The 11,789-nt window shown below is 57.1% G+C and overlaps 1 protein-coding gene across 1 annotated transcript in view; it reads right to left on the bottom strand.

The window, feature by feature from the left end:
• Window positions 1-2,472: 2,472 nt before the first annotated feature.
• The window catches only part of LOC115395892 (F-BAR and double SH3 domains protein 2-like), a 36,882-nt gene continuing 27,565 nt past the window's right edge, over window positions 2,473-11,789 (bottom strand). Inside the window, exons 12-20 of the mRNA XM_030101568.1 lie at window positions 10,863-10,958; window positions 9,584-9,736; window positions 5,411-5,542; window positions 4,960-5,043; window positions 3,690-3,870; window positions 3,399-3,622; window positions 3,119-3,293; window positions 2,987-3,051; window positions 2,473-2,901 (exon numbers count right to left, since the gene is read on the bottom strand). Coding sequence (XP_029957428.1) covers window positions 2,818-2,901; window positions 2,987-3,051; window positions 3,119-3,293; window positions 3,399-3,622; window positions 3,690-3,870; window positions 4,960-5,043; window positions 5,411-5,542; window positions 9,584-9,736; window positions 10,863-10,958 — 1,194 coding nt within the window. The 3' untranslated portion in view covers window positions 2,473-2,817. The remainder of the gene's footprint in view (window positions 2,902-2,986; window positions 3,052-3,118; window positions 3,294-3,398; window positions 3,623-3,689; window positions 3,871-4,959; window positions 5,044-5,410; window positions 5,543-9,583; window positions 9,737-10,862; window positions 10,959-11,789) is intronic.

Here is an 11,789-nt window from a genome sequence, read left to right as displayed (position 1 = left end):
GATGGGGGTATGATGGTGAAACCTGGTTTGTACTCCACGCCTGCTGGAACAGAGACTTCAGTCCGACTCCGACTCTCCTTTTATTAACAGAACAGGATAAATGCAAACTTCAAAAATAAGTTTGGTGTCATTCAGATCTCAAGGAGATCAAGGAGAAGACGGCGACATGCTGACAGATTTCTCTCTCATCACATCACACTCAACATAAAACTACTCTCTGTACACAGATCTGCTCCGCGCTCTGTAAACTATCACAGTCAGGAGTTACGCTAACGAGGCTAGTTCCAGGCTAAATAATGTTTTCATACCAATACAGCTGGTAAACAACAAACAATACTGAGAAGGAAAGACGACATGGAAAAGTGCTTCACTGTGACAGTTCAGGCTTCAGCCAGCAGCTCCGGATGTTTCCTCCGTCCTCCAGTCGGACCACCTGCTGACCCCCCCGATGACCACCCAATGACCACCGAATGACCCCCCATCATTGCTTCCCAGTCACGTCGTACGGCCAGGTCTGGGGGGCCGGCGGGAGTCCAGCCTGGCCTGTTGGGTCCTGGGGGGTCTTGGAGGTTTTCAGGCGTTGTGAAGGTGCAGCAGGATCGTTCCTGTGGTGCCTCTCCTGTGCTTTAGGGGGCAGCACTGAGTCTCCATGGGTTCAATCAAAACATCCGATATCGGCTTCAGAAGAGCAAATAAAAAAGGTCCAGCGGTTCTTCAAGTTTAACTGTTAAGATTATCTTTAACAAATATTTCCAGATATTGTACTTATGATTTTTGTGATTTACTCAAGAAAAATACGAATAAAATTTTTAAAAAAGTTCTGAAATATTTAGGCTTCTGCATAATAAATGTGAAAAGTGAAGACTTCTTCAGAGGTGTTGGTACTGAACCTCCAGGACCGGCGGGAAGCTGCAGGACCGGCGAGAAGCTGCAGGACCGGCGAGAAGCTGCAGGACCGGCGGGAAGCTGCAGGACCGGCGAGAAGCTGCAGGACCGGCGAGAAGCTGCAGGACCGGCGAGAAGCTGCAGGACCGGCGGGAAGCTGCAGGACCGGCGGGAAGCTGCAGGACCGGCGGGAAGCTGCAGGACCGGCGAGAAGCTGCAGGACCGGCGGGAAGCTGCAGGACCGGCGGGAAGCTGCAGGACCGGCGGGAAGCTGCAGGACCGGCGGGAAGCTGCAGATGGCTGAAGCCCAGAACATCAACATCCTTCCATGTTGAGACAGAACCCTGCGGAACGTCCACCAGCCCAGCAACAGGCTGCTGAGCCAGAAGAGCATCAGCCAATCAACACTCATTCAGCTCTTCTGATGCTTCGTCACGCCGGCAGAATCCACAGCTTCTGCTGAAAGAGGAAGTGGCGGCGTTCCTTTAAGAGTCACTTCCTTTCTTCCATCTGGGACTTTTTCAATCTGCTGTTGCTCCAAAATTAAACAAAAAAAAAAAAACTTTTAATAATTTGTTTTTCCATCTTTTTACACTGCTTCAGTTCATCTTCCTGGTGGGCGTGTCCTACGAGCTCAGCCAATAGGAAGGCTCCCCTGGAGTTTTAAGTCCCGCCCATTTAGCTGTGACTTGTGCAGGTTTAATGTGAAGGAGCTTCACACCCTGCTGGAACCCGTCAGTCCTCTAACACACACACACACACACACACACACACACACACACACACACACACACACACACAGACACACAGACACACAGACACACACACACACACACACACACACACACACAGCTGATGGACTCCTGTCCACTCAAGGTGGCAGACCCCCCGGCAAGACCACCTGAGGACCCCATGAAATATGCTCTAAGAGCCCACCAAGGACCCCCTCAAGGACCCCTAAGGTCCCCTTAAAGGAATACTCCAAAGATTTTGGACCCTATCCCTATCATTGGCAAAGTTAGACAAGCTCATAAATACCTTTGTTGTGTCTGTGCGTCCAGCGGCTGGCTCCCAGCTGTTAGCATCGTAGTTAGCTAAGCTCAGCTGCTGGAGGCGAAGAGGAGACAGAGCCGGACTGACGAAAGTGCACAAAATCCTCCTTCCAGTGGTCCAGGGGACGGCGTGTTAGCACGTGAAGTAAATCCCAATGGTTATAAAGCATTTTAAAAGACGTGTTTTCTTTTCAATCCGTTAAAATAACGTGTTGATCCTCACAGACCTGCACATGCGCAGTGCTCTGCAGAAGGATATACCGGAGCACAGCGGCTGAGTCTATGCTTCTACTGCTGTGCTCCAGTATATCCTTCTACGGAGCACTGCGCATGTGCAGGTCTGTCAGGATCAAAATGTTATTTTAACGGATTGAAAAGAAAACACGTCTTTTAAAATGCTTTATAACCATTGGGATTTACTTCACGTGCTAACACACCGTCCCCTGGACCACTGGAAGGAGGATTTTGTCCACTTTCGTCAGTCCGGCTCTGTCTCCTCTTCGCCTCCAGCAGCTGAGCTAAGCTAACTACGATGCTAACAGCTGGGAGCCAGCCGCTGGACGCACAGACACAACAAAGGTATTTATGAGCTTGTCTAACTTTGCCAATGATAGGGATAGGGTCCAAAATCTTCGGAGTATTCCTTTAAAGACCCCTATGAGGACCGCTGAGGATTCAGTGATTTCCCTGTAATGAAACTCGTGAGGCTCCCCCTGCACCCTGCAAGGGGGGGGGGGCTCCTAGTCATTCTGTCCTCTTGGGTGCCTTCCTGAAGGTCCTCATGGAGGTTCTCCTGGTGGTCCCCCAGATGGTTCTCCAGGTGGTGTCAGGGTTTGGGTCTTCAGGGATCTGCTGGTCTGTGTGGACTGGATCTCCCCCCTCACACCAGCGTGATCTCCACCTCCTCCCTCCTCTTCACCTGCCCCCGGGGGTGCTGCTTCGGGGGGGGAGGGGCGGCGCGCACCTGGAACATCAGAAGAGACGTGTCCATGAGACTGTGGCGCCCCCCAGAGGCCCCGCCCCTCACTCTGGACCCCTGTGGAACTCACCGGTCTGATGGTGGACGGGCCTGCTTCGGGGTATTTGGGGGGTTGGGGGGGTCCCTGTCCCGGACCTGAAGGACACAGAGGACATGAGGCCCGGCAGGACGGGGACGCTCTTCCTGAGAGACGGGCTCTTACTGTGGAAGGGGGTGGGCGGAGCTCGGTGGTGTCCGTTGTGGTAGGACGGCGGCCGTCCGATGGGGGAAGCGCCGGCGCTGCGGGGGCTGGAGCCCGGGGAGGACAGGGTGGGGGTCTGCAGGGGGCTGCTGTGGAGGGGGAGGGGCTGGAGGGGGCTGCGGGGGGAGGGCGGGGCCTGGAGGAGGCGTCCGGGACATCGGGACGTCGGACCAAGACGAAGCGAGAGACACTGTTAGCTGGAGGACCGAGCCCTGTGAAGACGGAGTGCGAGGGGAGGTACCTGAGCGCCGCCGTCCCTCTGTCCGTCCCTGCTCTCGCCGCCGGACGTCAGGTCCTCCACCAGGACGGCGGGGAAGACCCCCACCGCGCCGTTGAACTCGCCCTCCCAGAAGCCGTCGTCCTCGCGGGTGTCCCGGCTCAGCACGCGGATGATGGCGCCTTCGGGGAACGACAGCTCCTCGTCCGTCTGCCCGGCGTAGTCGTACAGCGCCTTGGCCAAGGACACTGCGGCAGAGGAGGACGTTAGGACGGGGGGAGGCCGGCGGGGCCCGGGGCCGGGGGGGCGTCTCACCGCTGGAGTCCCCGTTGACGGAGCCGGGCCGCGGCTCGGCCTCGGCCTCGGCCTCGGCGGAGCAGTGGGACCGGGCGTCCAGCGCCGCCAGGGACTGCAGCACGCTCAGCAGGCTGCTGCAGGACGGCAGCTGCAGGTACTTCTCCGGGACGTAGCCCACCTGGCCGCCGCGGTTCCTGGCCTGCAGACACAGCAACCTCAGCCCGTCTCGGTCTGGACAAAACCACGGACCGTCTCCTCCCCCACGGGGACCTGCCAGACCGGAGGACCCCGCGGAGGGAGCTGGACCCAGACTCTGGTCTCTGGAGGAACCGAGAACTGAAACCGGGTTCCTGATGCCACTGGAGGACACCGGACAGAGCAGGCGTCCTCTGAGGGCTGCCAGGTCAGACCCAGACCGTCTGCTCCGAACACTCAGGAACACCCGGTCCCCGGACCCGGACGGGCCGCACGGTGCTGAGGAACGGCGGCCATGGATTGGGAAGCGGGTCCACTCCTCATCCGTCTGCGTCGTCACTGCATCGTCCAGTCTGAGGTTCTCCAAAAGCAGGCCGGCAGGGATTCTCCAGGCACACGTCCCAACTGTCCTCATGGAGTCCAGGCCGGCTCGCCCCCCTCCCGGACTGCATGCTGGGATGCAGTCTGATTCGCTGGGAGCTATTTCATCTGTTAGAGTTCCAAAATCCCCCTGACTGCTCTGGCTGGGTTCTACCTGCCCTCCTCCTTTGCCGTCTCATCCTGTAGAACCTGGAGCTGATCTGTCACCGCCGCCTGCCCAGCCTCGCTGGAGAGGACAGGCCTTTCATTCATGAGTCTGGAACAAGGGAATCACCAGTCACTCTCTCAGACCATACATTTTGAGAAGTCTGGTTCCCCTTTCAACACCAAGTCTGTCACTGACCCTGGAACTAACCCCGTGACCCGTGTTCCCCTGGTTCCACCTCAGAAAGCGCTGGTATCTTCTGTCAGGACAGCAGCAGCGGCGCTCGCCACTGTTCTCAGTGTAGACTGTTCTTTCTGTTTTCTTGTGGTTGTTGTTCTTTTCTTTTTCTTTTCTGATGTTGTGTTGTTCCACATTTTACATATATTTCTTAATATACACGGGACTTCCTGGTGTCGGCCTCTGGTACTTGATACTGATGTTCCCCACTTGCTGGTTTTTCTGCTCAAAATCCAGAAAGAAATAGACAGGATCCGACCCTGGACCCAGGACCCAGGACCCAGGACCCGGGACCCACGAGGGTGTGACCCCACTGCTTCAGGACAGTACCTTGACCCAGTCCTCCATGTCTCCGTCATCGATGACCTCCAGAATCTCCTGCTCCTCGATGGTCAGCTCGTCTGGCTGGGACGCCTGGAGGACGGGACGGTGGGACGGGGGGTGGACAGGTGGAGGAGGACAGGTGGAGGACAGGTGGAGGAGGACAGGTGGAGGACAGGTGGGGGAGATGGAGGAGATGAATGAGGACAGACAGGTCAGAGGAAATCAGTCCCACGACTCAATCTGGAGGACAATCTGGTCTCAACACAGTACTGGTCTCTCTGGACCCTGGTCCCTCTATTCTTTCTGGTCCTTCTGGACCCGGGTGACTCTGGTCTATATGGACCCCCTGGTCAATTTGGTGCCTTTGGACCCTGTGGACCCTGGTCTCTCTGGCCCCCCGGTCCCCGCTGACCTCCCTGGCCCCCGCTGACCTCCCTGGTCCCCCTGGCCCCCTCACCTTGTAGGAGTAGAGCACCTTGCAGGTCAGAGGGTAGTTCTTCAGGGTGCTGGACGGACTGGAGCTGCTGTCGTCCAGGACCTCCCCGCTGTCCTCCGTCTCCTCGTCCTCTCGCTCCAGATCAGCTGTTCCCTTCAGAAACACCAGACCACTCAGTGACGGGCAGTCAGACCCTGCAGGGGGTCAGAGGTCACATCCTGAACTTCAACCACCAGGAGGACAGGAGGAGGTGAGGCCTGTCCCTGAGCAGAGGACGTCCTCAGACGTCTCCTGATAGGGAGACATCACTGTGCTCTCTGCCGTCTGACTGCTAGCACCACAGCAGGGGGCCGGGGCAGACGGGACCGTTACCCCGAATGCACACTGGATGCAGTCCGGCTCCGGTCCGGCCGCGGTCCAGCTCCAGTCCGGCCGCGGTCCGGCTGCGGTCCGGCTGCGGTCTGGCTCTGGTCCGGCTGCGGTCCGGCTCCAGTCCGGCTCTGGTCCGGCTGCGGTCCGGCTCCGGTCCGGCTGCGGTCCGGCTCCGGTCCGGCTCTGGTCCGGCTGCGGTCCAGCTCCGGTCCGGCTCTGGTCCGGCTGCAGTCCGGCTCCAGTCCGGCTGCGGTCCGGCTCCAGTCCGGCTGCGGTCCGGCTCCGGTCCGGCTGCGGTCCGGCTCCGGTCCGGCTCCGGTCCGGCTCCGGTCCGGCTCCGGTCCGGCTGCGGTCCAGCTCCGGTCCGGCTCTGGTCCGGCTGCGGTCCGGCTGCGGTCTGGCTGCGGTCTGGCTGCGGTCTGGCTGCGGTCCAGCCCCGGTCCGGCTCTGGTCCGGCTGCGGTCCGGCTGCAGTCCGGCTCCGGTCCAGCTCCGGTCCGGCTCTGGTCCGGCTGCGGTCCAGCTCCAGTCCGGCTGCGGTCTGGCTGCGGTCTGGCTGTGGTCCGGCTGCGGTCCGGCTCCGGTCCGGCTCCGGTCCGGCTCCGGAGCCTTTGCGGAGCTCCGGTCTCTTTCGGCAAGGATCCTATTTTTCCGCATGCCGCAGCCCTACCGCGTCAATTCAGACAGAAGCAAGTCGGTGCTGGAAGGAAACGCGATATGTGTTCCAAAATAAGTCATTTCAAAATATTAAAGCCGCAAGCAGCATTGGTCAGGACCGAGCCTCCTTGCCGGCCCACGACTGAGACGTCCTTGTACTATGCTGGCCGAAATCCAGGTCACCGGGAGTTTTGCTACTCTCTAAACATCCATTTTCCAGAGTTTACCTCATTTTCTATTGTAAAAGGGCTTTTATTTTGAAGGAATTTAGGGCTTTTATTTTGTAAAGGTGGTATATGATGTCATTGACACTGGTTCACCCAAAATTGACAAGGTGTTTTGTTTGAAATGTCATTTTTCACAAAATTTTATCTTTTATTTTGGAAAGGTTTGAGGCTCTTATTTTGACACTTTGGCAACCTGTTAGACCTCGATGACACAAACGAGTGAGTGTTGGTTTGATCTTTCTACGACATTCCTGTGGGCCGTGGCGACCATTTTCATTATTGTAGGTGGCGCTAGAGAGCGCTAGAGAAAATTTTATAAAATTTTTCACCAGTGTGGATGTGCGTGGCAAAATTGGTGAGTTTTCGTGCATGTTTAGGGGGTCAAATTTGTGTTTCTTTCCGCGTCGGAATAATAATAACCATGAAGCATGAGGAAGAAACGGACGAAAAACAATCGAGACCATGCCCGGAGGGCCTGGTCCCTAATAATCTGTGTCGTGTTTTTTGCCTTAATATTCTGTTTTTTTACTTCTTCTGGTAGAAAACAGAAGAAACGTCATGTAGTCATTCTGCGCTTTAGAAGAATGAACGCTTTTGTTCTTCATCACTGTAGGAAAGTCACATGACTCCAAAACAGAGTCCAACTTTCAAGACCCGCCCCGGCCCGACCCGGGGACGTACAAACCCGCAACCCCGCGCATCAGCCCGACGAGTACCGCGACCCGATCCAACCCGTTGAAACACGACCCGCAGCCCGACCCGTAACCCGTATTTAAAGTCATCATGTTGGGTCACAGTGTCTGCATCATGCAGCACATCAACACAGTTCAGCTGCCAGGGACTAAACAACACCTGAAGGAAGCAGCTCTTCCAGTAACAGCCTGACTTCAGTCCTGAATCATCAGCCCTGCTGTTCTTCTCCCATACAACTGGAAAAACACTCGTTTGTTACGTTTAATGCTTTTAAACTTTTAATCTCTTAAAGGTAACTTTAGTGTGTAATAGACTTACTTTCTGTCCAGACTTGAGCGGCGTTCAGCTGTTACAAGCCGTGACATGTTTAATTAGAATCCATCGAGATGAAAAGTAATCCATCAGGGAAACACTGTGATGTCTGAACACTTCAGGAACATTACAAAGTGATAGTTGTGCTTTTTATCCATTTATTTCTCAAATATCTAAATAGCTATTAACTGTTTTGGAAGTGGCGCTTGTCAGACGGCAGCAGACCGTCTGATGCTCTCGTCCAATCACAAATTGTGTTATTAGATGGTGAAACGTGTTTAATCAGCTGAGCCAATGACCGTCACAAAATAGCGAAGCGACCCTCAGAGAGTAAATAATGACCAAGATAGTTTTCTGTAGTTTGCTCAACTGACTGAAGCCCGGGAATGGAAGCAGCAGAGCGGCGGTGCTGCAGACAGTCGCAGCAGACGGGTCACGTCACAACGGTTTTATTTTATTTATTATTATTTTATATTGATTCTCATGAGTCAATCTACAACCCGCGACCCGACCCGCAAGCTGTTGTTCCCACCCAGATCCAAACCCGAGAAAAAAAAAGCTTTTAAAAACCACCTGCAAATCAGCTGTTTTTGCGGGTACCGACCCAGTGCAGGACTCTGCCCCAAAATGAAAACAGCTCTGTGACCGGAGCAGCTCCGTGTTGCCAGATTGGGCGGGTTTCTGCCAAATCAAGCTTCTTTTTTGAACACGTTGGACGGGTTGATGAAATGATTGTGTGTTTATGACGTGTTTTTTATCATACAAATACGGTTTTAATGTGCATTTTCAACCCAGATGGCGGTTTGTGCTGCTTTCTATTGAGTTAAACTCGTTTCATATTGTCTACGGGGGATAACGACAGATCTGGCAACCTCCTCCAGCGGACTGCAGAGACACCGCAGGCGAAGAATCACAGTGCTGCGGTGTACCGGGCCGGAGGCGGACCAGAGCCGGACCGCATCCAGTGTGCATCGGCTGTTAGGGTCTCCTGGTTCAGGGTTTCTCTGTCCACATTCTGTTTTCTGATCAAACTGGAAAATCAGATTTTTCAGCGGCGAGTTCAAAGAGCCTGTAAACCTGAACCTACCCTGAGAAAAGACCAGAGACATTCATGAAGTAGAGAAAGGACACTGTCTCCATGGAGAGACGTTCCAGCAGTGTTTCAGTCTGCAGACCGACTCCGAGTCAGAACTAAGAGCTGAAGGACCCAGAACTCCGTCACGTTCTTCCTGTCAGTGGCGATCGCTCTCAGACTGCAGGGAAGCTCAGCTTCCCCTAAAATACCAAAAAAGGAGTGTTCCAATATTCACTGCTGTGTACATTTCACTGAGTAAATCTGCGCTACAACACGTCCATCTGTTCAGAACCAGCTCCTGACCCTCGCAGCGGCGGCGCTTTAACCAGCCGGACGCCGGCCGCCTGCTGGCTCAGTCAGGAAGCCGGAGCGGGCTGTTCCACCGCAGTGCAGCTGGACGCTCATTGGATAAATGCTGGGCTGGCCCCGCCCACTGGGGGTCTATGGGCAGCGGGCTGGCACTCTGGGCTTCTGCGTGCTGATTGGATGATCTGTCTGAAGCTTGGCTGACAGCGACACGAGCAAATCAGCGATCTGGAAGTAAAAACCTGAACCGGAGGCTTCTCAGGTTGGTACTCTCGTCGGTCCGGAGGCTTGAAGATCCTCACACACTCTGTGTCGGTGAAAACGACCAGCGCTGCGTTTGGGGACTGTTTCAGGTCACGCTGCAGTTCCTGTCCTCGACCAGCAGCTGGCGCCGCTGTGTCTGCTGCAGCTCCACTTCCTGTGGTCAAACAGTGACCTGCTGCCCTCTGGCGGTGGAAGCAGGAAGTGCTGAAGTGCTGTGTGTGTGTGTGTGTGTGTGTGTGTGTGTGTGTGTGTGTGTGTGTGTGAGAGAGAGAGTGTGTGCTGGTCTTACGGAGAGCGAGGGATCGTGGGGGCTCAGGCTGTTCCAGCGCTCGTTCTCCAGCTCCTCCATCACCTGGTTCATGGCGCTCTTCAGCCACGTTTCCACGGCGACGCCGGCCTGTCTCAGCAGGTCCAGGCGAGCCTCGGCCTTGGCCTTCAGCGTCTGGACACGGCGGGAAACACAGTGAAATCACAAGTCACACACATCAAGCTTCTTCCTGGGTTGTTCTGGAAGTTTCAGTGTTCTGCTGTTCTGAGCGGAGGTCATCACAGCGCTTTTATTTTGAAACGAGTCAGAGTGGCTTCAGGGAAACAGACTTCAGCAGGTTATGAAATAAGGTCAGAGGTGAAATCTGAGTGTTTGCTTCAGTCTGTCAGGGCCGACGTTCGATTGTTTCTTTTGGTTTTTTAACATGTTTTTTCTTTCATAAGTTGGAAATAATGAATGAAAGTGATTTAAAATGAACCTCTTCCCTCCGCTCGGTCTCTGTGTCAGTTGAACGGACTGCTTTGTTCAGCTGCTAGCGGCTCCTGCTAGCAGCTCCTGCTAGCTTCAGGCTAACAGGCCGTCCTTCACTCGGAGCCGCTGCGATCCACCATGATCCACCACGATCCACCACGGCTCAGAGATCTGCTCCACCTCACTCAGCCAGGAAGCTCTGGAGGCAGGATGCTAATCGCTAACCGCTAACTTCCTGGCTGCGCTGAAACGCCGCCGGAGCTTCAGAGGGACTCAGGAAACACTTCAACACACCACCAGCTAGCAGTCCTGAAGGTTCCACTGGTTCTCTAACACTTCTGGTTCTGCAGGGTTCTCCTCTGAGCCTGGTTCTGCAGGGTTCTCCTGGTTCTGCAGGGTTCTCCTCTGGGCCTGGTTCTGCAGGGTTCTCCTCCTCTGAGCCTGGTTCTGCAGGGTTCTCCTCTGAGCCTGGTTCTGCAGGGTTCTCCTGCTCTGAGCCTGGTTCTGCAGGGTTCTCCTCTGAGCCTGGTTCTGCAGGGTTCTCCTCTGAGCCTGGTTCTGCAGGTCTCTCGGTCTGTTCCTGCTCCTGGGGATCTGGTTCCTCTACAGAGTGTGGGCCTGGCTGTGCTGAGTTGAGGTGAGCAGGGAGGCTCTGCTGGACCAGACCGGGCCCAGTCCAGGACCCCTGCAGGCTCTCAGAGCTCATGGATGCAGCGGGCATCGCACCGGGGACCCTGAGCCCCGGGCCGCCGGCCACCGCGGCCCCCCCCGCGGTGCGCCGGAGCCTTCTGACCAGCAGGGGGAGCTCTGCAGCCGGCTCCAGACTCACCTCCGCCCTCCGGAGGCTCTGCCGGGCCAGCTCCGCCCTGGGCTCCAGCTCGCTGCCGCCCGGCTCCGGGTCCAGGGAGGCCAGGTCCTCCAGGGCCTGAGGACAGAGCAGGGGGTCAGACCGGGGGCGGGGTCAGACGGGGGGTGGGGTCAGGCTGGGGGGCGGGGTCAGACGGGGGGTGGGGTCAGGCTGGGGGGGTGGGGTAAGACTGGGGGGCGGGGTCAGACGGGGGTGGGGTCAGGCTGGGGGCGGGGTCAGACGGGGGCGGGGTCAGGCTGGGGGGTGGGGTCAGACTGGGGGCGGGGTCAGATGGGGGCGGGGTCAGGCTGGGGGGCGGGGTCAGACGGGGGTGGGGTCAGGCTGGGGGGGTGGGGTCAGACTGGGGGGCGGGGTCAGATGGGGGCGGGGTCAGACGGGGGCGCGGGGTCAGGCTGGGGGCGGGGTCAGACGGGTGGTGGGGTCAGGCTGGAGGGGTGGGGTCAGACGGGGGGCGGGGTCAGGCTGGGGGGCGGGGTCAGACTGGGGGGCGGGGTCAGACGGGACTGACCCCGCTGGACGTTGACCCGCTGCTCCTCTCCAGGCCTGATAACAGCCTGGCTGCCGTGGAAACGCCGCGCCTCCGTCTCACTTCCTGTCTCCACAGGCCAGAGTCCAGTGGGCGGGGCCAGGGAGCGTGGCAGTAAAACGCCGCGGCTGCAGGGCGCCATCAGCCAATCAGCAGGCACCACGGAATCAGCTCTGATTACTCCTGAAGCGTCCGGGTCTCACCACGCTGAGGCCTGCTGACGCCACGTTTCCATGGCAACGCAGCGCCGGGCCACTAGTGGGAGCCGTGGGTTGCTCTGAACGTCCCCCCTCCCCCCGCTGCCTCACTGCCCCTCCCCCCCCCCCCGTCGGTCCTGATGAACCCTGGACGGACAGGTCCCG

The sequence above is a fragment of the Salarias fasciatus genome, chromosome 10 (assembly GCF_902148845.1).
Source record: "Salarias fasciatus chromosome 10, fSalaFa1.1, whole genome shotgun sequence".
NCBI classification, from domain to species: Eukaryota; Metazoa; Chordata; class Actinopteri; order Blenniiformes; family Blenniidae; genus Salarias; species Salarias fasciatus.
This window is presented reverse-complemented; position numbering and strand designations above follow the sequence as displayed.